This window comes from Podarcis pityusensis, assembly GCF_964106645.2.
Source record: "Podarcis pityusensis genome assembly, chromosome: 4".
NCBI classification, from domain to species: Eukaryota; Metazoa; Chordata; class Lepidosauria; order Squamata; family Lacertidae; genus Podarcis; species Podarcis pityusensis.
Window position 1 is genome coordinate 83,934,823 of NC_138027.1, and position 24,299 is coordinate 83,959,121.

General features: G+C 40.6%; 1 protein-coding gene across 5 annotated transcripts in view; it reads left to right on the forward strand.

The window, feature by feature from the left end:
- Window positions 1-24,299, forward strand: part of NALCN (sodium leak channel, non-selective) — a 196,423-nt gene that overhangs the window by 26,353 nt on the left and 145,771 nt on the right. For 4 of the 5 annotated variants that reach the window (XM_081002886.1, XM_081002888.1, XM_081002887.1 and 1 more), the window contains 4 exons: window positions 2,683-2,766; window positions 3,997-4,136; window positions 5,749-5,877; window positions 12,765-12,919. In XM_081002886.1, coding sequence (XP_080859012.1) covers window positions 2,683-2,766; window positions 3,997-4,136; window positions 5,749-5,877; window positions 12,765-12,919 — 508 coding nt within the window. Of the gene's footprint in view, window positions 1-2,682; window positions 2,767-3,996; window positions 4,137-5,748; window positions 5,878-12,764; window positions 12,920-24,299 lie in introns of those variants that run through there. The other variant, XM_081002893.1, reaches the window with a different exon arrangement.

Sequence of the window (24,299 nt, forward strand, 5' to 3'; positions counted from 1 at the left end):
GTGACAACTCATAATGAGCCAGAAGGGCATTGCTAATTTGTGTATCTTATTTATGCATCATTAACATTTTCCACAAACTGTGACATCAGGTCGTATCGAACAGATGAGTTGTACTTCTGTGCTGCCACTTACACAGTCTCCAGTGTGAACCTGAAAACCAATTCAGATCTTACTTTTTTGTAGACTAAGAATTATTTGAATGGTTTCATAAGCAGGAAAGTGTACTGTGCAAATGAGTAGCACTATGCATTTTATGGTAAGTCTACTCAATTGCTGCTTGTAGGTAAGTTAATCATTTCTGTGTGGCTGGTCCTTGGGTTTGTAGCTTCTAAATTCTGCATGGGAGGAGGATAAATTAGTCCTTTCCAGGATTGTGAAGGAGGTACAGAAACCAGGCACCCATGTGAAAAGGAAAGCAATTTCATTCCAAGGACCCAGGGGTGACTTTTTTCTTTAAATACCCTTTGTTAATTGGGACCTTAGTTTATAAATCGTTGAACAGTGGAAATGTTTGCTCAAAAATTCACATACTGGGGAAAAAGAGGGTATGGTGCACAGTATTTCACTTTTAGGATAGAATCAAATATGAAGGCATACCTCTTTCCAATGCAGTTACAATGCAGCTGTGATGACCCAAGATTCTAGTTTCTGTTGATTTCCAGGGTTCAAAACCAGGTTTTGGTGCCAAAACGAAATAATCTTGACTGTAACATTTGAAGAAATAATTATATTCCTTGTGCTTTGTTTGTTTGTTTGTTTGTTTGTTTAATTGACTTCTGGATTATTTTAAAATAGTGAGCCATGTTTGTCACATTTTCTTATATTTGCTTGCAGTCGTTATGACTAGAAACATACTCTTTTTTTAAAAAAGAAGTCTCAAATTCAGTCATAAACCTCTGGGCTATGTGTCTTACCACCACCATTGTTGCAGTAATATATTGTTTCTGTTAAAAAATTGAAATAGCCCAAGAGCATATGTAAACCATGGTTAAGTGATCAATAACATGCCATAGATCTGTTCTCCCCTCCCCTCCCTTCATCTTTGTGAATTCCTGAATCTTACTCGTTCAGTGTTAACTATGGTGGTATCTTACATTTGTGATGGGGCTAGCTATGGCTAATTCTCATCATGTTGAACTGTTAATTGAATATTTGAAGATAGGGATAGAATGAAGCTGGTTTGCACACCCTGGTTAAAGCCTAGGCATTGCACCGTTAGACTTAAACCTCTGCCATCTATCTATCGATCTGTCTCTCAATCTATCGACCTATCTATTTATAAACCCATTCTAGCCAGGGAATTTCTACACATGAGAGGAAGTGAACCTATGAGCCTGGAGCATTCTCCCAGCTTCCTATCCATGGTTAGGCCATTGCTAGCATTATGTATTCAGCGGCATAGACTCTGTTTGCTAAGCCAAAACATAGCTTAGTGCAAATGTGCAGGTTTTGGGAAGGGAGATTGTGGCTGCTTTGCTCCTGCACCGGTCATGTTGTGAGCTATACTGACTGGAGCAAGGCAAACCACAAGCCCTGGTTTGGATGACACGCAGTGCAGCAACAACAGCAGAACCATGGTAGGAGCAAAAGAGCTGTGATACCTCTCAGAAATCTGCAAACTTGCACGTTTACGCTAAGCCATAGTTAGGCTTTGTGTTATGTGCAAACTCGGCCGCGGTGTGTTATCTCATGGTTTGTGTGTTTAAAGATGATTTACTTTCTCTCCTCTTCCCTCTTTGCCTCCATTATTCTATTGGCTGAAGGGATTTGCTATCGCCCCGTATTATAAATGTCTTTAAAGACCTCTGCTTAATCCTGTAATTTTCACAATGCCCATAAAGCAAGTTGCTTTGGCCTCTGTTGTATGGCAAGGCAACCAGATTTGATGTCCTGGATGTTGACTTTAAGGTACTTTAGAAAGATACCCTTGAGGAAAAAGGCTCCCATAGCAACTATTTCCAGTACTTGCAGATGATCAGTCTTTTCTTGATCAACGGAAAAGGCAACTTGATGAGGATGCAACTGCACCCATTTGCTGAAGTGTATAGGTATATGTAGTTTTGTGCCCAACAAAGGAGAAAAGCTACCAGGAGATGAGAACTAGGGGAAAGGGTGGTTAACTGAGCACTATAATGAGCAAATTCAGTTATGTTCATAGCCAGAGCTGTGCCTCAAAAACATTTTGTCAGGTGGACTGCAGGTGGCTATATAAAGCATCAGGGAAAAGCAAGATGAAGCCTGCCTTATTTCTCTCCATTTTGCTTTACCCAAAGCATTCCTCTTATTCCAAATGCACTGGTTGCAAACCAATTCTGTTCAGTATAAGAAACAGGAGGCACAACTTATAAATACTGACCATTGACACCTGTGATAAATGACTACAGGTTGTTTTGAACACCTGTCAGACAAAAAACCCATTTATGCTATAAATGGAGTGCGCTTTGTAAAGCTGTTCTTTGTGAGAAGACCGAAAGGAGATCCTTCAAAGGCTGCTAATCTTGCAGCTTTCTCTATTGGATAGAATCAGCAACTATTGACATAGAATTTCAGATGCTAGGATGTTGCTTTTGCTTCACTGTGTTAGAAATATTCTGTTTTAAAAAACGTGAAATAACAGAAATAATTTAAAAACATGAAATAACACAACTCGTATAATTCCATTTACATTTTTCTTCTTCTTAGGGGGATACTTCCTATGTGAAGGACCGCTGGTGTGTGTTTGATGGATTCATGGTATTTTGTCTTTGGGTGTCATTAGTTTTACAGGTAAATTATGTTGCATTACAATAAGTGCAGAAATACAGCCTTTATCTCTGGCCAAGCCCTCACCTCAGCTTAAGTGAAAAAATAAAAACACTCTTGAAGGCCACACTTCTGGTAACAACCAAGACTTCTGCAGTAGAGTTGGTCCCGTTCCTCAGAGCTAGACCAAACAGGAAGATTATCTTCAGGTCCAGTGTTTGGGGCAGTGGTCTTTCTGCAGCATAGCAGTGCTTTCCACGCCAGACCCCATGGTTACCACCATAATAATCAGCTGAGTACAAAATGAAAATAATAGCTTGCATCCTAAAGCAAGTTAATAGAAAGACACTCACAGAAGGAAGACTTCCTTTCCTTTTACCTACTGCAGCTATCCATGTCCCTTGAAAAACCTCTCAAGCATATCAGAGGTGCCTTGTCGATAGCCATAGGCCTGGGTAAAGAGGAATGTTTTTGCCTGGTGCCTAAAGACATATAGTGATGGCACCTGGGAGTCTCCCTGGGGAGAACATTCCACAACCAGGGAGCCACCACAGGGGGGAAAAATCATTGGAAAGAATTCATACAGTACTCAAATGCTTACATCAGGAGTGGTGCACATACTTTATTACAAACTTTGATAAATCAATGGATTGCAATTTTTAAATTGGCTGGGGAAACCCAGCCAGATGGGCAGGGTATAAATTATAAATTATTATTAAATATTCTAAGGGCACAATCTCTCCTGCTTCTGCTCAATAGATCCTTCCCCTTACTTGGCTTGTATGAAGTGCTGCATACTAGATATGGCTAGAATAGGAAGCCTGAACACTTCCTGTTGTCTCCACCCAATTCTCTCTCTCCAACCCAGACCTGGTCTGGAAGAGGTCCTATAGGAATCCCACCAGAGGCTTTGTGTTCTCTGCTTGAGTGTTTCAGCTTAATATGCATTTTTCCTTTGCCCCTGGTAGATTATTTCAAACCTCCCTCCCTTTTAGTTTCACTTTCATGAATGAGATAATTGACATTTGGTGTTCCGGGATAAGTCACTTGTATTATAAAATCAGTTTCCGAAAGGGTCTTGTTTCAGAAACTGGTGTTAAACTGGGAACAAGCGCTGAAAGGAGATTGCCATTGAAAATACATTGCCCTGGAAATATTTATGCAAAACAATGCAAACTTTAGAAAACAGCACAAAGAACAGTAGTATGCTCAGGAAAAAAAATCAGAAGGAAAAAGACGTTCTTTTGTTCCTAGGTGTTTGAAATAGCTGATATAGTTGATCAAATGTCACCTTGGGGCATGTTGAGGATCCCACGGCCGCTTATTATGATTCGAGCATTCCGGATCTATTTCCGCTTTGAGTTGCCAAGAACCAGGATAACCAACATTTTAAAGTAAGTTGTTTGCTAAATCTAGACACAATGGTATATGAATACTTGGGATGGGGAGGCAGTGGCATTGTGTTGTTTGGGATTATTTTAAACATGCAATCATATTCTTCTTAATTTCTATTAAATATATAATACAAACTGTGAATTTTTGGGGAAATGTCACAGGATTGCTTAAGAAATTCCAGAAAATTACATATATAAAAACAAAGTTCCAGCCCCATCTTTCTGTCTTCCAATTTTTCAAACATTTTTAAAGATTTCATAAAGTTTGATAAATATTATTTTAATCCAATTTCTCCCATCAGTTCTGGGCTGCTATGAATGTTGGGATAATGAATGCCCTGTATTAGAAGTTAGCCCAAGCTTCTATTTGAAGTTCTTTTCCTTTGACCTCTCCACAGACCACAATTTTCAGGTGAACACTTGAAGTTGAAGTTGGCATCCATCTGTCTCAGGAGACAGTGGAGGAGGGCACCACTTAAGATTTGCCATATTTTTTGCTCTATAAGACTCACTTTTTCCCTCCTAAAAAGTAAGGGGAAATGTGTGTGTGTCTTATGGAGCGAATGCAGGCTGCGCAGCTATCCCAGAAGCCAGAACAGCAAGAGGGATTGCTGCTTTCACTGCGTAGCGATCCCTCTTGCTGTTCTGGCTTCTGAGATTCAGAATATTTTTTTTCTTGTTTTCCTCCTCCAAAAACTAGGTGCGTCTTGTGGTCTGGTGCGTCTTATAGAGCAAAAAATATGGTAATTGTACCATTCAGTTGTATGGGGTATACTCATCAGAGAGCCCTGAAAATCCAGGGTTGCTGTAGGCCTAACTACACATGAGGTAGAAGTTCCACAAGACATGTTGGATGAGGGTTAGGGGATCTGTTTTTACCTGCAAAACAGGTGCTTGGGGGAGGGATGTTGAACACCTTCTACACTCACTGCTAACCTCTCTTCAGCCAGAGCCAGCTGTACCATTTGATAATAGGATAGCCAGCTCAGAGCAGCAGCTGCTAAGGGGCAGGTAGTGGTTGTAAGGTGTTGGAGGGTAAAGTGATGAGTGCCATTGTGGCCTGTCTTGCACCCTTTTAGCATCCTTAGGTGCTGTGGTTGATGATACCCTGTCATCAGTGTTGGAGACAGATTTGATTGCCCTTACAGGTATATATATTATTGGGATGTGTGTATGTGTGCCATCTTGTCTTTGACTTGGACAAGTTCTACTTTCAGCCTAGGTAAGTGTGGAGAAAGGCGCTTGAGAAGAGAAGGTACAGAGAAGTAAGAAACCAGTGAGGGAAGAGGTCTGCAATTCCTTACATGGACACTCTTATTTGCTATGAAAAAATCGGACATGCATCCCTCCTTTCTATGCAATTCCCAAGACTTGCCCTGCAATTTTTCAGATTATTCCACCACCTCCCAACCCAGTTTATCTTCCCTTTAATACTGCTTGCTTCCTTTAATCTAGCCATGCATTTCAAAGGGCTAAACCACAGTATGGATATCCCCTGTGCCACAAAGCTATTCTCCACTCATCTACCACATATGGATGGGATATTGCACTACTGGCGTTGAACTTGTCAGGTTACTTGCATGTAATGCATATCACTTTCCTTTTTCGTTAGGCGCTCAGGTGAACAAATTTGGAGTGTTTCAATATTCCTTCTGTTCTTTCTGCTTCTGTATGGAATTCTGGGGGTTCAGATGTTCGGACCTTTCACGTATCATTGTGTAACAAATGATACAAAGCCAGGGTAAGTCTAAATGATGATTTTTTTAAAACTTCGTATCAGTGACCTTCTGTTTGGACCTGAACTAGAAATGGAGAAATCACAAGGAAAGAGTTCCTCTAGCAAGACACTGAACTGCAAACAAATTCTTCTAAATATAGGATCCGGCTTGGAATTTGGGGTTCCTGTGAGTCAGTGACTCAATTTGCACACAACACTCAGTCAAACCATGGCTTGGTTAGTATGAGTGAGCCAACCTAGTCATTCCCAGGACAATGAACACAACCTTGCTCACTAAATCTTGGTTGCAGCTCATGATTCGATTGCAGTGAGACAAACCACGAGCCCTGGTTCAGACATGTTATTGCTATTTATTGTTTGTAAGCCGCTTTGGGATTCATTTGAATGAAAAGCAGCATAGAAAGGCAATCAATCAATCAATCAATCAATCAATAACACTAAGCCAAACCATAGTTTAGCTCTGGGTAGTGCAGCAGCAGCAGCATGGGAAGAGCACAACCACTGTGATCTTTGCTCTGGGAACACAGACCAATACAAGCCCCTCCCCAGTTCAGTTAATATACAGTGGTACCTTGGGTTAAGTACTTAATTCGTTCCGGAAGTCCGTTCTTAACCTGAAACTGTTCTTTTTTTTTTTTTTTTTAAAGAATATTTATTCCAATTTTAAGATTACAGAAAAAGAAAAAAGTAAAAAAAAAAAAGAGAAAACAAATCACATACATCCTACAAATCACATACATCCTACAAGAAAAGCACAAAATACAAAGAAAAATACACAAGGCAAAAAGTCACAATAAAAAAGTAACAGAAAAAAAAAATAATCAAGTTAAATCATTAGAACCGTATTCCCATTTACTTATTTCCGTGACCTCCTCTCACTTCTCTGCTTTGTATTCTAGTTCAAATCGTATCTCCAGCAAATCCTTCTATCCTTCTTTTCATTTACTTATTTTGACATTCGAAAATATTTAATTCTCCTCTATCTTTTATTTTACACTTCATATTTACTTATACCATTATACTCTGTCTGCCAATACGGTCTAATATTCTTCTCCAACCTTTTCTAACATTCTTTTATATTACAGTATTTCTGAAGATATGTTTTAATTTTTTTCCAATCTTCTTAACCTGAAACTGTTCTTAACCTGAAGCACCACTTTAGCTAATGGGGCCTCCTGCTGCCGCCTCGCCGCCGGAGCCCGATTTCTGTTCTTATCCTGAAGCAAAGTTGTTAACCTGAAGCACTATTTCTGGGTTAGCAGAGTGTGTATCCTGAAGTGTATGTAACCTGAAGCGTATGTAACCCGAGGTACCACTGTAATTACATCTTGCATGCTTGAAAGGCTGGTGGTTTTATTTGTGCAGCCCACTCTATTGCTTTTCTTTTATTTTTTTGAATTATAAACTTTGTTGTATTTGTTACAGAGTACTTGCTTGCTCTGCAAAGCCAAACACAGCCCGCCCACCATGATTTGTGGCCCACACTTGCTTGGCGACTCCTTGTTTTGCAGGAGGAGCTGGGTGGGTTGGAGTAGGAGTTTATTGACACTTTCCCTTGTAGTTTGCTGTAAGGTTTGTTGAGAAACAAGGGTGTGGAGGCCTGGCCGATAGACAAACGGCCTTTACTTCAGCTTTTGGCAAATATATTCTCTTGTTCTAAGTATCCGTTTGGGTGCAGGCTCTCTTCACTGTGACCTAAAAGTGACTGTGCTGAGATAAGGCCGTACCAGCAACAACTGCTGGACATATGAAAAAGGGAAAGTGCTCTGTTCCTCCCCCAGCTTGAAAGCAAGAACATTTTGATTTTAAAACAAACATAAATCGGCTCCGTGAAAATCTGAATCTTTATGTCAGTAAGATAGAAGAGTCGAACCAACTGTTCAGCTGCTAACAAGATTTATTTTTTTCTATTAAAACAAACAAACCAAACCAACATTGAGTGCTGCATTTTCTAGTTGCTTCTGTTTGTCCTAATTTTTGCTGCCAGGTCCCCTCCCCTTTCCCTTGAGAGGATTCTGAATCTCTTTCTTGCTAAGCATTCTTCACACTCATTATCCTGTTGTTATAATTACTTATCTAACTCCATTTCTTCTGAGGCAGATATTATTTTGCCCTGTGTTATACTGGCCTCCACCATCCCCCACAACTATTTTGTTGTTTAGTAGGCTTCCTTGATGCAAAATAAAAAAACCCCGTCTCTTCTTTATATTTGTGTAACGGGGGAAAAACCATTTTGTAGATTCTGCCCTTGGTGGTTTTGGATCTAGGGGGGAAGGTCTAAATCCCAACTTGTTTGGAAGTAGCCCCCCTACATCCAAAACCGCCAGGTGCAGAATTTCCTAAAGTGAAATTCAGACAAAATATATATAAATAAAAATGGTTTTCCTGGGGTTTGCTTCCTGATTAGTTTACCTAAGACTACAACCACAGGTACAGTATGGTGATTAAAACAAACAAACAAAATCCATGATGCTGATTGCTAGGACAATCGTTCCCACATTTCTCCAAGGTGCTCAGGGAAACATACAATGCCTCCCCTCCTCTGTTGTATTTCCACTGCATTGTATTTGTATTTGTAAGGTAGTGAATGGCTCAAGGTCACCCTAAGAACTTCATTGCCAAGTAGGGATTTGAAACTGGGTTTCTTCAGTATTAGTCTCCTGCACTGCACCGATTCTCTTACATGCAAAGCAGGATATGTTCCTATATCCTAAACAGTTAGGAACCCAGGAAGCTGCCTGAAACCAAATCAGGCCATTGGTCCATCTAGCCCAGGGAGCAGTCTTCCCCAGCCCTACCTGGCCCTGCCAGGGATTGAACCAGAGACCATTTGCCACTGAGCTTGGTTGGTTAGAGCATAGTGCTGATAACACCAAGGTTGCAGGTTCAGTCTCCATATGGGATAGCTGCACATTCTTGCATTGCTGGGGGTTCGACTCTACAATTCTATGATTCTTCCACTGCCCTTCCCCTATAATAGTTTATGAGAAGAAACGTAACCAGGTACAACATCAAATTTCCTCTTTTGGGGGGCCACCAGGTGGCGCATTGGAAGATGGCCGACAATAACATCTCTCTGACCCATACGAGGTAATTAAAAGGCTGCTATGGGAAGTATGCAGTCTTCCTACTCCCCCAAGGAGATGGGGGGGCTGCCTTGCCAGCAGTGTCCACAATGCACCCCAGGATCCGAGAGAAGGGGGTGCCGGTCACTTGGCACGAGCCCTCGATGAGGTCAGCTCTTCCTGACGCCGATTCCAATCAGCGCGCGCTGGTTAGCTTTATCTCGGAATTATAATTGGAAACATACGATTGGAATGAAGCTAAAGCACATACATCAAGCAATGCTCGGGAGATAAGACTGCTGATTAATGGATCTCTGTGACCGGGAGTGACGGATGGATAAGTAAATCTTCTGATGAATCACCATTAAGAGACTGTATGTTTGGAATGAAGGTGGGGTGGAGGAAGAAACTTTTTTCCCCTTTGCACTATGTGATATTAATAACCCTCCACCCCAGAAAGAAATAAGATCGTTGCGTTTTACTAACCACAAGCAGGAATTTAAGAACTGTGTGGAGTGGATTATAGCTAAAGAGATGAATGGTAAACAATGAGAACGGAGGAAAATTTTATGACGCAGTGTAAAATGGCGTCTTGCTAAGACAGGCTTGCCTGAGAAAGAAAGACAGGGGGAGGAGAATCAGGATCATTGGAATGAGAAGGAATGTGATTTTAACCTGACAGAGCCTCCTGATATACTTGGCAAGCCTGAGAAAATTAAAGGACATACCGAAGATTAATTTTTTATGGAAGCGTGGAATGGCGGATGTCCCTGAGTGATATGATCTTTGGAGAACACAAAACCCACACAGAGGATGCCTGTTTTTAATCTGCTTGTGAAGATTAATCAGAGATCGCAAAGAAAGGAATATACGATAACAACAAGAAGATGAAGAAAGTAATAAAGGACTATCTGGATTGAACTGGATAGAATTGTTTAATTAAAGCAGCAATATAAGTGATGTTTGGACTCGTTCGGAGCTTGATGTATGGGTACCCCCAACAAAATTTAAAAATTGGCTGTATAATTTGGAATTAATGTGATTTGGATAATGTGATGTGATTGGCCTGTTAATAAAAATTATTTTTAAAAATTATTTTTTAAAAATTCCTCTTTTGCGCTGAAGCCTCGTCATCTGTATCAGTAGGCACTTTACTACATGGCCTTGGTTGGGTCATCATTGCTTTCAGACTCCCTTAAACAGGGTTGTTGTTGTTGTTTAGTTGTTTAGTCGTGTCTGACTCTTCGTGACCCCATGGACCAGAGCACGTCAGGCACTCCTGTCTTCCACTGCCTCCTGCAGTTTAGTCAAACTCATGCTGGTAGCTACGAGAACACTATCCAACCATCTCGTCCTCTGTCATCCCCTTCTCCTTGTGCCCTCCATCTTTCCCAACATCAGGGTCTTTTCCAGGGAGACTTCTCTTCTCATGAGGTGGCCAAAGTATTGGAGCCTCAGCTTCACAATCTGTCCTTCCAGTGAGCACTCAGGGCTGATTTCCTTAAGAATGAAGAGGTTTGATCTTCTTGCAGTCCATGGGACTCTCAAGAGTCTCCTCCAGCACCATAATTCAAAAGCATCAGTTCTTCGGCGATCAGCCTTCTTTATGGTCCAGCTCTCACTTCCATACATCGCTACTGGGAAAACCATAGCTTTTACTATTTGGACCTACTAAACAGGGTTACTGTGATGCTAAAACAGTGGTTCTCAAACTTCTTCCTCTGGACCACACTGAATGTTTCTTAATGATAAGAAGTACGCTGGAAAGCAAAAAGAAACTACTCCTACCTGTGCTTTATAACAGGGTTGTCCAACAGGTTGATCGTGGGATTCCCCCCCCCCCCGAAAAAAGCTCAACAACCTTGATGAAGCATTAAGCAGTCCCCAACAACTCTGGTCAATCCAATGGGTAGATCACTGCCAGGTTTTTTATAATGGTAGTAGATTGCAGTCTCTTGGAAGTTGGACAGCTCTGATTTATAATATATCGCACAGCTGTGGGACATGAATCATTCCCAAATGCAGATGCATAAGGACATGAATCATTCCCAAAATATAATTATAAACGAGCCTCTTACATATGCACCTTAAGCATGTATGCAAACTCAATGAGAGGTGTGAACTTTGTTTTGCCAGGAAATCTCGTTTATATTAGAAACCTTTCTCTTTTTGATCCTTCATATTTGTCAGAGTTGGAAATCCCCATTCACAACACTATGTCGTGGAGAACTAAAAAAATAGCTAATCCTCCTGAAGAAAGGCATAAATACTTTTTCAGGTTGTATGTATTTTGTATTTTGATACTATGTACTCTACTACACTAAACTTGTCCTCGAATCTTCCCACTACACTTGCCATCCTCTCTTGCCGCACCAATGTGGCATGCCACACCTTTTGAGAACCACTGTGCTAAAATGTTCCTGCTCCTCCTTTGGATGGAGAGGAACATATGAAAGCAGCAAAAGAAATAGGATCATCCCAGCCCAGTATTACTTGTCTCTTCTTGTTTTTTGTTTCAGTACTACTACTGCCTGAATAGCTGACTCATGTTAATAGCTTTACTTCCTCTCATTCTCCTTCAGCGTATTGCCCTACATTAAATCTCAATTTGCTGAGGGATAACTTCTTCTGATCATTCCAGAGCTTCTCTCTATTCTCTTGAGCCATTGCTCCTTTCAGAGGATGGTGATGTGTGAATTTGATAACGCAGAGTGCACATTGTTCCCAGGTTCTTAATGAAAACAGAGAGCCTAGCTCCCAGAGCTAATTCCTCAGAGAACGGGATCAGACTGCTCCTCACTTGGGAGCTGTACAGCTCACCATTATTTCTCGTTTATAACCTGTCAGCTAATCTTTATGCTTGCTGTGATATTTCTGTGTGGGCCAGTGATGTGCATATTTAAGAAAATGAAGGCCAGAACTACAAGGATGGTACTGAAGAGGGAGGATCCAGCATCAGATTAGCATAAGAAACTCACTGCGATCTACCCCACATCAACTAGATACAACAGAGTTCTGCCAGACAGCTAAAATATAAAGTTATCAGAACTCCAGGAGCATTTGAGGTGTGCAAGTTTCATCCCTGTCACAGTATCAGAGCTACCATTAAATAGGCAGCTAGAGATGAGTAGTCATGATCTTAGCTGATGAATACATTCTGCACTCCTTTGTATCAGGGACCATTTTGTTGTGTAACTTTGGGTCACTTCTGCATATTTTAGCTTCAAAACGCAAATATCTGCACTTTCAGAATCTGAATTGCAGGGTTTACAAAGAATTTCAGCATCTGGGAAATTATCTTTGTTCATATGAAGTATCGTACTAGACTTGTACAAGATGTTATAAAGGACAGGTGCCAATTTCTTATGAAGAAAACTCTAGTGTTTATTTAAGACATTGTTTTCCAACGTGTTTTGTCAGTATCCTTATGCAAAATTTTGTACTTGTTAAATAAATTGCTTATTATCTGATTTTGCTTTTGTGAGATTGTGGGGGAGGCAGAGGGCGTTGGGGTTCTGCCAGATACCGAAACATGTTACAGGGGTTCCTGGAAACACTGATTTAGAATATTTTAACACAAGAGCCTCTGACTGCAGTGACTCCAGCAACCATTTTGACAAATCCTTTCAGAGATTCTCTTTCCCACATTGTACTAGCAGACAGATGTCCCCTACCGCCAGATATTAACTCTCCATTCTAAGACAGTGCTGTTGCATATTTTTTTACCACAAATGTAAATTTATTTGGGGAGAACTGTTACCACTGCTGTTTTCACTGTTTGTGTTTCTCAGGTTGCGCTAACACATTCTTTTTTTATGTCAACAGAAACATAACCTGGAATAATCTAGCAATTCCGGATACACACTGTTCGAAACCATCTGAAGAAGGTTACCAGTGCCCCCCAGGATTTGAATGCTTGGACCTTGAAGAACTAGGGTTAAGCAGGCAAGAGCTGGGCTACAGTGGCTTTAATGAGATAGGTCTGTTTATCTGATTAAAATCTATTATCAAAGCCTATTTTTAGATTCTTGTAAATCATCTAGGAGGAACTTGCAATAGACAGTTTGTGAATGTGTAGGGCGAAGGGCTGTTGATGTGGTGACTGTCCTTGTCTTTGATAGATCTTTTGCACTCTTCCTCCAGTTGGCGATTGCTTTAGGAGCATTGTCTTTGAAATCCATCTAATGCTATTCATGTCCTGATATGCTAAGGGTGACACCCTCTGTGACCTCAGTCGCATGCAGTTTTCTCTGACAAAGTGCAGCAATTTGTTCAAGTCTGGAAGGGGGCTGGCTTCTTAACATTTTCTCCTCAAGTCCCTTTCTACTAAAGTCACTCCTATCCTCCCAGCTACTTCCTTGCCCTGAAAGTAGGAAAGATACAGAGCTGTAGCTTGGGGATGTCACGTTATGGTCTGGCCCTTTAATTAAAAAGATTTGACTTGCTTGTGTTACTTTCGCAAGCATGAATGTTCAGCAATGAAAAGATGGTACGAGAAATTACCCTTAAAGCGCACGTAAGCACAAATTCATGTGCTTAAACAAAAGTCCATATGGTTAGAACATTCACATGCAGATGTCAGTAGGTTGGTGGGGAAACACACAGTGTAAAAAAGACACACCTGCCCCTCTCCTGGCACTTCCGGAGTGTTACTCTTTCATGCAAATTTTTCATACATTCAGGTAGATGCTGGTAGGTGCCTTTTGTGCAGTAGGGTTGCACCTTCATAACCAAAGGCAAAGGAAGCAGGTACACTGCAAAACAATAATAATATGACTACAGTGGAACCTCGGGTTGCAGACGTAATCCGTGACGGAGGCACGTCCGCCACCCGCAGCGTTCATAACCTGCAGCGCTGTATCTGCACACGTGCGTGGCGCGATTTGGCACTTCTGCGCATGCGTGAAGCGCGATTTAGCGCATCTGCGCATGCGCGAACTGCGAAACCCGGAAGTTACCATTTCTGGTCCTTCCGGGTTTCCCGCAGTCCGCAACCTGAAAACGCGTAACCCGAAGTGTTTGTAACCCGAGGTACCACTGTATAGCAAAAGAGGATGCAGCAAATCTTTTTTAAAAAACAGACAGTGCGCTAAAAAAAAGTGACAGAAAACTACCGTGGGAAATGTAGCATAACAACCATTTGACAGTGACATTGTATAACCTCAGCAATTTTTTGAAAACAAATCGAGATGATTGCTCAGTATGCACTTCATATAGAAGCAGCCTTTTTGTTTGCTTGCATGTGTGTGGTTTGGATAATCAGACTTGGGGTATGTAAAGTTCTTACTTTTTTTGCTTTGGTTTTTGATCTGAGCTCCTTTTCCCTTTGAAAAGTCTTGCGTTTTCTACAGAGAGTCTCTTTAATAAACGAATAACTGACATGTGACAGGTGCCCTAATATTTCAGATCGTATTTCATCTCATCTCCCTTCCCTTCTCTGCCCTTTGGTGTATTATTATCGAGTCTAGTTAAGCTCAATAATTTTGATGACTGCGTGCATTATGGAGCTAACTTCTCAGAAAGATGCCCTCGTACATTAAGTATGTGACTGCATTTGCATAGATTTCAGAGTTTTCAGCAGGTGATTCAAAGACCAGTATATTACAGAGGACATGAAAAGCAACTCAGACAGGAAAGAAAAAGGATAGGTCAGGTGAGCATGACCATGTGATTACATTTTCAATGTAGCTACATACTGGTTCGAATATAGCGCTCAGTGAAACTTAAGCTTTACATGAAGGGAGAAACATTCTGCTGCATGTTTAGAAAATCATGGCAGCTTTGCTCCTCCTCCGCTCTTGCTTTACTACTAGGAGCCTAACCATGTTTTGGCATCACATGGGAACTTGGGCTCATGGCTTTATTCACTCCAACCAAACGGCCAAGCTGTGATCAAGAATATTCTCGGTTTACCATATATGGTTTGTTTGGGAGAAACAAAGCCTGAGCCTGGGTTTGCACCTGACACTAAGCCATGCTTTGGCAGAGTAACAGGAGCAGGGAGGAGTGAAATGGCCACAACTGTCTAGCAGGACATGTGCTCATTTACACTTAGCCGTGGTTTGGCTTAGCATTGTGGGCAGATGAAGTCTGTACAACTGCAGAGCTGGGTTTAGCTAATACAAGTAATCACAACCCAGTGGACTATATTCCTTAATACTGTATTTGCTGATTTCTTTTTGAAGCCTGTTTTCCTCAGATATATCACAGAACATAATTCAGCATATGTAGATTTGGCAGAATTGTGGGACTGTTAAAGTAGCTTTCCTCCCTAAAGGTTTACTGACAAAGGCACTCAGAGCGTTTGGTGTTAGATTCTGAAGAACGTTTCTGGGGTTGTTTTTCCCCCCTTTACAGATGTACACATCTGTACATTCAGATGAGCTGCAGTGTGTCTTCTCTGACTGCAAGGCCTTAAGGTGTTAGAGGTTGATGTGTTCCCACCAAGTGCTATTTAAACTTATTATTTGCTCATAATATCTGACAATGCTTTTCTGACAACATTTTGGGGGGCGGGGGAAGGGTTGAAAAATAAATATTTTATCTAATTTCATGAGAGACAAATTATTCATGTTCCTTTACATCAAATTGTACTAGGGATCAATAGTACCCCAGCCAGATAGTGGGGTATAAATGACAACAACAACAACAACAACAACAACAACAACAACAACAACAACAACTATTATTATTATTATTATTATTATTATTACCACCCCACAGGTTTATAATATTACTTTATAAACCAGAATTTTAACAACAACAACAAGTACTATTATTATTATTATTACCACCCCACAGGTTTATAATATTCCTTTATAAACCAGAATTTTCAAAACATTTTTTTGTGACCTAGCAGAACTATCCTCTCCCACCCCTGCCCTTTCGTAGCTATCATTTTGTGCAAAGCGTACCAGTTCAGCTTTTGGGGTCACTCTGTTTGCAAGCAGCCTGCACCCTCAACCTTGGCCGGTGGCCAGATTTCAAAGTAAAAAAGGACTTTTGTATTTTCCTCCGTTCATAGAAAGATATTTGCAAAATGTGCTGCTATGCCCTCAACACTTCCGGGGCATAGTGTCACTGGCCTTCAAAAGATTCTGATCTAATGATCCTCTTCAGCACTAAAGAGGAAGACAAGCTTGCCTGCTTTGCAACTTGTGTGTGATATGTTTACTAAGACCTTTTCATAATGCTTCATGCTATGAAAAAAAAAATGTTACAACTGATGGCGGATTACAGCCATTCATAGGAAGATGTCCAACTAGGCAGTATGCACCTCAAAGTATGGCATCACATTTCGGCTGTGTAAAGATTCCAAAGCATGTTTATGATACAAACTCAAATGAGAGGGAAGGAAGGCGATGCCCCAGGAGCTCTATATCTCAGCCAGACGCTACTTGAGAAATCAGTGACACACAAGGAAACTTTCCCGTCTGCTCCCTGTGCCCCTCCAAATCAGCTCCGGAGAGCCCCCCAACCTTCTGGAGCAGATTATGAGGATGCATGGGGAAGATGCAGGGGAAGGAAAAAGGAACCGCTTGTTTTCTCCTGCTCTGGAGGGTAGGACTCTAACCAACACCTTCAAGTTAAAAGAAAGGAGATTCTGACTAAACACCCGGAAAAAACTTTCTGACTCTAAGAGCTGTTCGACGGTTGGAACAGTCTCCCTCAGGAGGTTGTAGACTTTCATTCCTTGAAGGTTTTTACGCAGAGGTTGGATGACCATTTAGCTGAGATTCCTGCATTTCAGGGGTTGTACTCTTGGGATCCCTTCCAACTCTACAATTCTATGATTCTAAGGATAGGAAAAGGAAACTCTGTTGCGCAAGTGGAATGGCAGCATGGGATACAACCCTTGTTTCCTGACCACTGAATCAGATTCACCAACTATAAATATTCCCGAGTCTGACGCAGTAAAGATAAAGGTGGTGGGATGGTGCGGGAGCATCACACAAGTTTGTGCTTTTTCTCTTCGTATTCCTCGGCATTATTTTAAGGCCTAAATGTCTTCATGTCTATACTGCACTTCAACTCAGCCAACCCCATGCTGATTTATTTAATCACTTGTTTGCGGCCTGTAAAGTGTGTCATTCAGATTGATGAATCCAGCATGGGCTTGTTTTTTTTGTTTCATTTGTGACTGGAAAATGTCTGAAGGTTTGGGACTTTGATTTACACTGGGGATAAGATAAAGAACTATTCATATAATCCTGTCACAGCTTTAATATCTCCTGTTTTACAAGTGAATACCTCTGTTTTGCCTCGACTATCTGTCTTTAATTTTTCTTCTCTTATATTCTATCCTGTGGTGTATTTTATTACATTGATACAGTCTCTTAATTATACTTAATTTATTACATCCCCCTTCATTTTATAGACTGTCTAAAATAGAGTCAGTTTCAAGGACACCAGTAGTCTCTTAAGGGTTGCTTGCTTGTATTATGACGTGACAAATTCTTTTATGTGGCTGCTTGTTCTTAAATATGTTCTTCCTCAATGTGGTTCAGAAGAGGCCTTGCTCACGGATTACTTTGTTGTGTGTGGTTGCCTTTCCTCCTTGGTCACGCCTTATATCACAAATAGATAATGTCTGAATTTAAACATCACTTGAGGTCCTTGTGATACTTTGTGCAGCTTATACTGCTGCAGAAAGTGCCCCATTGAATCAGCATTTGGGACATTACTGAGCTGAAATTGCATAGATAATGTGGGCCACATGCAATAATCTGGGACTCAAATAACTGAACACATGCCTCCCCCTTTTTCAGCTTTCTAAGATCCTCAGGTCCAGAGGGGAGTCTCTTCTCAGTGCCCTATCACAGGAGAAAATTCATCAGGAGGTCACATGGGATAGAGCCTTAATAAAAAAATTCCTTCCTGTAGCACCTTAAAGACCAACTAAGTTAGTTCTTGGTATAAGCTTTCGTGTGCATGCACACTTCTTCAGATACAGTGTATCTGAAGAAGTGTGCATGCACACGAAAGCTTATACCAAGAACTAACTTAGTTGGTCTTTAAGGTGCTACAGGAAGGAATTTTTTTATTTCGACTATGGCAGACCAACACGGCTACCCATCTGTAACGGGATAGAGCCTTATCTGTGATGGCACCTTGATAGCGGAGTGCCCTGAAAACATGATTGTCCCCAACATTTTTGGCATTTTAGCCCCAGAATCCTTTTAGCTAGTCATAAACTACAAACATCCTTTTAAAAAAAATTATTGAGAATATTAATTTGCGTGTATGATTTTTGAAAAAAAATCCCCATAAGTACAAATATATGCCTAGCATATATTTTCTCTCCTGATGTTGAACCAAAGTACCTTCCTTCCCTGACTTCCTGTGGATTACTGAATTAATTATGGAAATACTGTTCATCAGCTTCCACAGACATTCTGGAAGAACACTACCTATGACAACTTAAAATAATTGCTGCAAATTTTGCGGAGGAACAGTTGAAACACCCAGTTTTGTCACTATCTTTCAGATGAGTTAGGAAGGATGGGAGTAGTGGGCATAGTTACTTGAAACAGGTGCTTTGAAATGTGTGTTTTCATAGAGAGTCTGTAAGGTATAATGGACAGAGGCAAATACAAAACACAAGATAGTGTCCAGAGGAAGGCAGCCAGCATGGTGAAGGGTTTGGGAACCAAGTTCTATGCAGAACGGATTGAAATAGCTAAAGTATGTTTCACCTGGACAAGAGAAGATTGAGAAGAACTGCCATCTTCAAAAATGTGAAGGCTTGTTGCATGGAGGATGGAGCAGAATGGTTCTGTGTTGCTCCAGAAGGCAGGACTATAACCAATGGTAGTGATAGGGAAGCAGATTTCAGAAAAGAGAAGCTTCCTAACAGAAAGAGCTGTCTGACAGCTTACAAAGCTTGTGGGCTCTTCTTTGCTAGAGGTGCCTAAGTAGAAGCTGGACTTCTGCCAGGGATGCTATAGTTGCATCCTGCATTGAGCAAGATGTTGGCTAGATGACTTCCAATATCTCTTCCAACTCTTTAATTCTGTGATAGAGCCAGTAAGGTGTGATGGCAGTATGTTGGTGCTGACCCATGAAAACTAGAATTTGATTCCTTCTTAGCAGTCTTCCTGCTCAGAAATTCTTTGCACTGATGATACATACATAATGGGATTGATAATCAAATTTTCATTGACATGGTTGATTTAAATAATAGTATCTGAGGTGGGAAGGACTAATACAAATGCTATCCCGGGTTAGATTGTCAAACAACAACAACAGCTTAACCACATATTAAATTAGAGGTGATGAGAACAAAATCAAAAGTACTAAGCCATCGCAGCGACAAACTGTCATTATTTAAGGTTGAGCATTGATTTCAGTTGGTGTTGCTTTGGGAGGGATGTTGCAAAGATGTTTAAGAATCAGTATTTTTTGTCAATTCTTACAACTCTTGTGTAGGAAACAGAGAAATCTATGCCTACATGCATACATGAAGGCTACTTCATTTGTCTAAGCAGGTACCTGTACTGTGTACTTTAGAAACATAACATGAGGTTTCTAGAAACAGTTATATTAAAAATAAGTATTTGATACATAGCCACTGAAATGTTGGTAGAACCTGGAGGTGTGGGCAAAGTTCTGTGCAGCCATGGAACCTGCTTAGTGGCTTTGGAGAAGACACAACAATTTCACAGAATTGTTTGAGTGTAAAATGAGATGTTCCTATGTACTGTTTGAGGGAAAGAAGCCAATTCAGTGCTGAAATAATGTGGTACATTGGGCTTGTTTCTGATTCTCTGCTGCTTGGATCTTTATTAGAAGACTAAGGTAATGTTTAGAAGTCCATTCCATTTCTTCCCTAGCACTTCTAATGTATCAGAACCTGGACCAACTCCAGCACAGGTTTTACTTAACACTCTTTTTCCGTACACATGGCTGATTAAGCAGCCACAAAAGATTTTCTTCGGCCTCCCTTGTAGGAACTCCCTGATACTAAAGTTATTTTAGCAAAACTGTACTCTGTCTTCTCTGCATTTTCCTGGGTCCCTGGAGAATCATACACTGATGTCTTCAAGAAGCAGCTCTCTGTCCCCCCCCTCAAAAACCCTCCCGTTCATTGGCCCATTTTTATAACAGACAAAGTTAACCCAGAACAGCATCCACGTTCCCCACCCTTCCATTTTAAATGATTATAACCAAGCATTAAAGCTTCTAAGTACATAATTTAATTCAGTAGAGATGTTCTCACTCTATAGAGCACCTTAGTTTTGGCACAGCAGCTGTAACAGCTATCCATTCTTTTATTTTATTTTAAGTTGAGTACTTAGTGAGCAAACGTAGGTTTTTTAAAATTATTATTAAAAGGTAATTTATGTAAACAGGCTTATTGTACTGTATGAAGGGGTACTACCCAAAATAAAGCAAAATGTTTCAGCAAATATGAAAATTTGGGGAGTTGGGAAAGTTGAGAAATTTCAGAGCATACCCCAGAATTTTAATTGATTGCCATGCTGATCCCAAATTAGCTGATGCCTACATTAAACAAGGCAGTCAGGTGAAACTAATGTGAATAGATTAGTACAGCTGCCTTGTAGTGACAGTCAAAAGAAAACTCTACAGCTGTTAAACAGGATTCAGTGGAACAGAAATTCCATTGGCATTCCAGACCATTTGGTATTGAATGTCACCGGATAAATAATAGAATCTCAGCTGGAATATGCTGCTTTCCAAGTTTGTCTTATTTCCTGTCTCCTTGTTTGTAATCAGACCTTTAATATGGGGAAGTCTGGTCATGAAAGGACTTTGATCATAAAATTAAGGTTGCCAGGTTGCATACTAGAGGTTAGTTTGCTTAGTTTTAAATTGACCAATGAACGCGGAGATGAAGCAGCCCCACCATCTTTTGTCTGTTCCTCTTTTGCCCTTCTACCCTGATTTACTCTTCCTACACCTGGATTTCAAAAGGGATGGAGTGCAGGTGAGAAACTAGCTACTTTGTTTTCCCACTTCCTTCCATCCATCGATTTAAAGATAGAGAGTGGATCTCCTGGTTGCAGCCAAGCAGCAGAATTCTGCATGAATGTTTATTTCAGTGTAAATGATTGGGAAATAATAGGCGTGTGCAGAGAATGAATTTCGCAACACAGATGAAATTTTGAAAAATGCATTACTCTGGATTAATGGTTCCAAAGACCTATTCTTAATCCAGAGTAATGCACAACCATACATTGTACAGAGCCTTATTTAGAAACATCTATTCCAACATACACCAATGAAATAAATGTTTTACACGCACTGTAATAGCTCTGCTGCATCTAATAGACTTGTCTGTAGGCTTGATTGAGTACATTTAATCCAAAGAATGCTGAGACAAGCCATTTCTGTTTGCTGTATTGTCTGAGCTGTGTAACTCAGCCCCTTCTGCAGATGAGCACAAACAAAAATGCTGATTGTATATCCTGATTTTTTTGTGGTTTGTTGTTGTTTTTTTAATTTAAAAAGTTACCTTCCTTTGTCACTGCTCATAAAATAAATGACTCCTTGTCAGAACACCTTGGTAAGGTATTTGTAGCTATCTATTTATTAAGCCAGCAGTGTCACAACTGGAATTAGGTATTGCACAAATCAAGAATACTCATCACAGAAGCCAGATGGGCAGGTTACAAATTATTATTATTATTATTTAAAAAGGTGCCCAGGTGCAAATGAGGAGTCTGTGCATCCTAATCTGCTCAGAGGTGGACTTATCACAGTTCGTCTGGGTGATTTTTTAAAATCACATCATCATCATCATGTAATTTGTATGCCACTTTTCCATTGTTAATCATACTCAAAAAGGCTTATAACATTAAAAGGTTTACCTAATTACATACATAACAAAAGTATCCAAAAGCAATAAATACAACAAATCAAAAAGCACACAACCATAATGGAACAATTTCCACATTGATCAGTATAAGATCTAAAAATGAAGATGCAAAAAAGTAATATCAATAACAGCAGCAGCTTCCCCCTTGCCCAGCAATACCACAGCCTGAGAGTCTGTTCAGCAGCCTCAGCTTTTGTAGCTGGAGTCAGTCAGGGCCCCTCCCTTGTAGGGCAGGTGGAAAAGGCCAGCAAGGTAGAATGCAGATCTTCCGGGACTGACAGCCTCATCCCTAATTTCCTAGATGAAAAGAGGAACAGGGAATACATTCAGTCATTGCTATCCTGCAAAAGAATGTATTTTAGCCAGTGATATGATGGCTTAGTTGTTAACAGTACTTAAATGTGAGAGATAATTAGTTTTTCCCAGGAAGAAATATAAGCTGTTCAGCCAGTCTAATGATAATTTGCAGTCTGGATTTCCACTGCCCTTTGCAACATTTCGTAGAAACATAAGAAGCTGTCTTGTACCAAGTCAGTTCATAGGCCCATCTTGATCGGTATATTCATTTATGCAAAGTGTTGCCGCATATATTTGTGAAAATGACATACAAAAATGCATTCTGTTGGGGGAAGTTGCTTTGCAAAAATGTTTATATTAAGGGAAAATTCATACACACATGTGTACATTAACAGAACTTCGTGCTAAAATGCTGGTCGATTTTTGTAAGAGCTTTTAAAAAACATCACAAACTGATGTGGAGAACTGAACTTAAGATTGGAAAAATGAGAAACAACCTCCCCCCTCCCAACCCTGTCTGTCTCAGGTTTAGGACATCTTTCTGAAACACATTCTTTTCTCAATTACATTTAACTCTTTGACACTGTAATGTCTGTTGTTTTTCCTGTGTTGGGCACAGCCCATGTAGGTCTCTTTTATGATGTTTTGTTTCCTGCTTGGCAGGGGGTTGGACTCGATGGCCCTTGTGGTCTCTTCCAACTCTATGATTCTATGATTCTATGTACCCCTGGGAAGTCCATAGTTAGAGCAGCAACTAGTTTTTGTCTAATTTCTTTGGAAAGGTGAGACAAGTATATGCTTTGCAGTGACCATATCTGCTTCCCGGTATTGCAGAAAGCTCATCAGGAGAGCAGACAACTTTTTAAAGAGGGTAAATTACCACAATCAGGGGGAAAACATACAAGTAGGCACACAAACGAGAAGAAATGGAAGCTCATTAGAGCCATCAGCCTTAATGAAGATGAAGAGAGAGAATGCCTGGAAAGTGCTGCTCTGGACAAAAAACAAAACAAACAAAATTGCCCCATAATCAGGAAATTAATTAAGAGTTATGTGTTTTTGAGCACTGCATTTGCTGTGCCTTGACTGGATTATAGGTTCTGGAACAAAGGGGTGCTTCCTGGGATATGAATGACTAAATGTGCAGGTCGTGTGGTTAAGACTGCCATTTTAATTTTCCATACATCCCCTCTTCCTGTTTTCCAGATCAGGGTTGGACAAAACAGATTTTACGATCATTAGTACTAAAAATCTCACAGAGGTCCGAATATGCTAGTGGAATTTAGAACTCTGAATGATAAATTAATGAACCTAAGAATACTGTCAATTCAAGAAACATTGCATAAGGGCCTCCCTCGTTCTCTTAGAGTGGCAATGGCACCCACCTGAGAGGTGAGTTCTGGCTGGGGGGAAAAGCCCTGAGCCCGGACATGATATAGTAATCATAAATGAAAATTAAATAAAACAAGAAAACAGCAGGATGAAAGCCAATTCAAGCCAAAAAACATTTCCACAAGAAGGGTGGTAAACTTTTATAATGCCTTTCTCAGAGAAGAATTAGTAGGAAAGTGCATGCTTTCAGTTACATGCATAGTTATCGTAGGCAGGCAATGAAAAGGAAAGACTTATAGTTTGTCAGCTTTTTTATTTATTTATTAAAGCCACAAGCTGAGTTGTGACACATCTGTTTTATCTAGATTCACTGACTCTTGGATGCCTTTTGTTAGTAACTATCCTATACCAGAGGGACGCGGGTGGCGCTGTGGGTTAAACCACAGAGCCTAGGACTTGCCAATCAGAAGGTCGGTGGTTCAAATCTCCGCGACGGGGTGAGCTCCTGTTGCTCGGTCCCTGCTCCTGCCAACCTAGCAGTTCGAAAGCACGTCAAAATGCAAGTAGATAAATAGGTACTGCTCCGGCGGGAAGGTAAACGGCGTTTCCGTGCGCTGCTCTGGTTAGTCATGCTGACCACATGACCCGGAAGCTGTACACCGGCTCCCTCGGCCAATAAAGCGAGATGAGCGCCGCAACCCCAGAGTCGGTCACGACTGGACCTAATGGTCAGGGGTCCCTTTACCTTTACCTTATCCTATACCAGCGGAGAAGAAAAAGTATTTTTCAAGTTTCTCCACATGCATTGTTGCCCCTGCTTTTGCTTTGTAAATAGTAAATAATAATAATAATAATAATTTGCCAGCACTCAGGATAGGAAAGAGCGCAGTGAT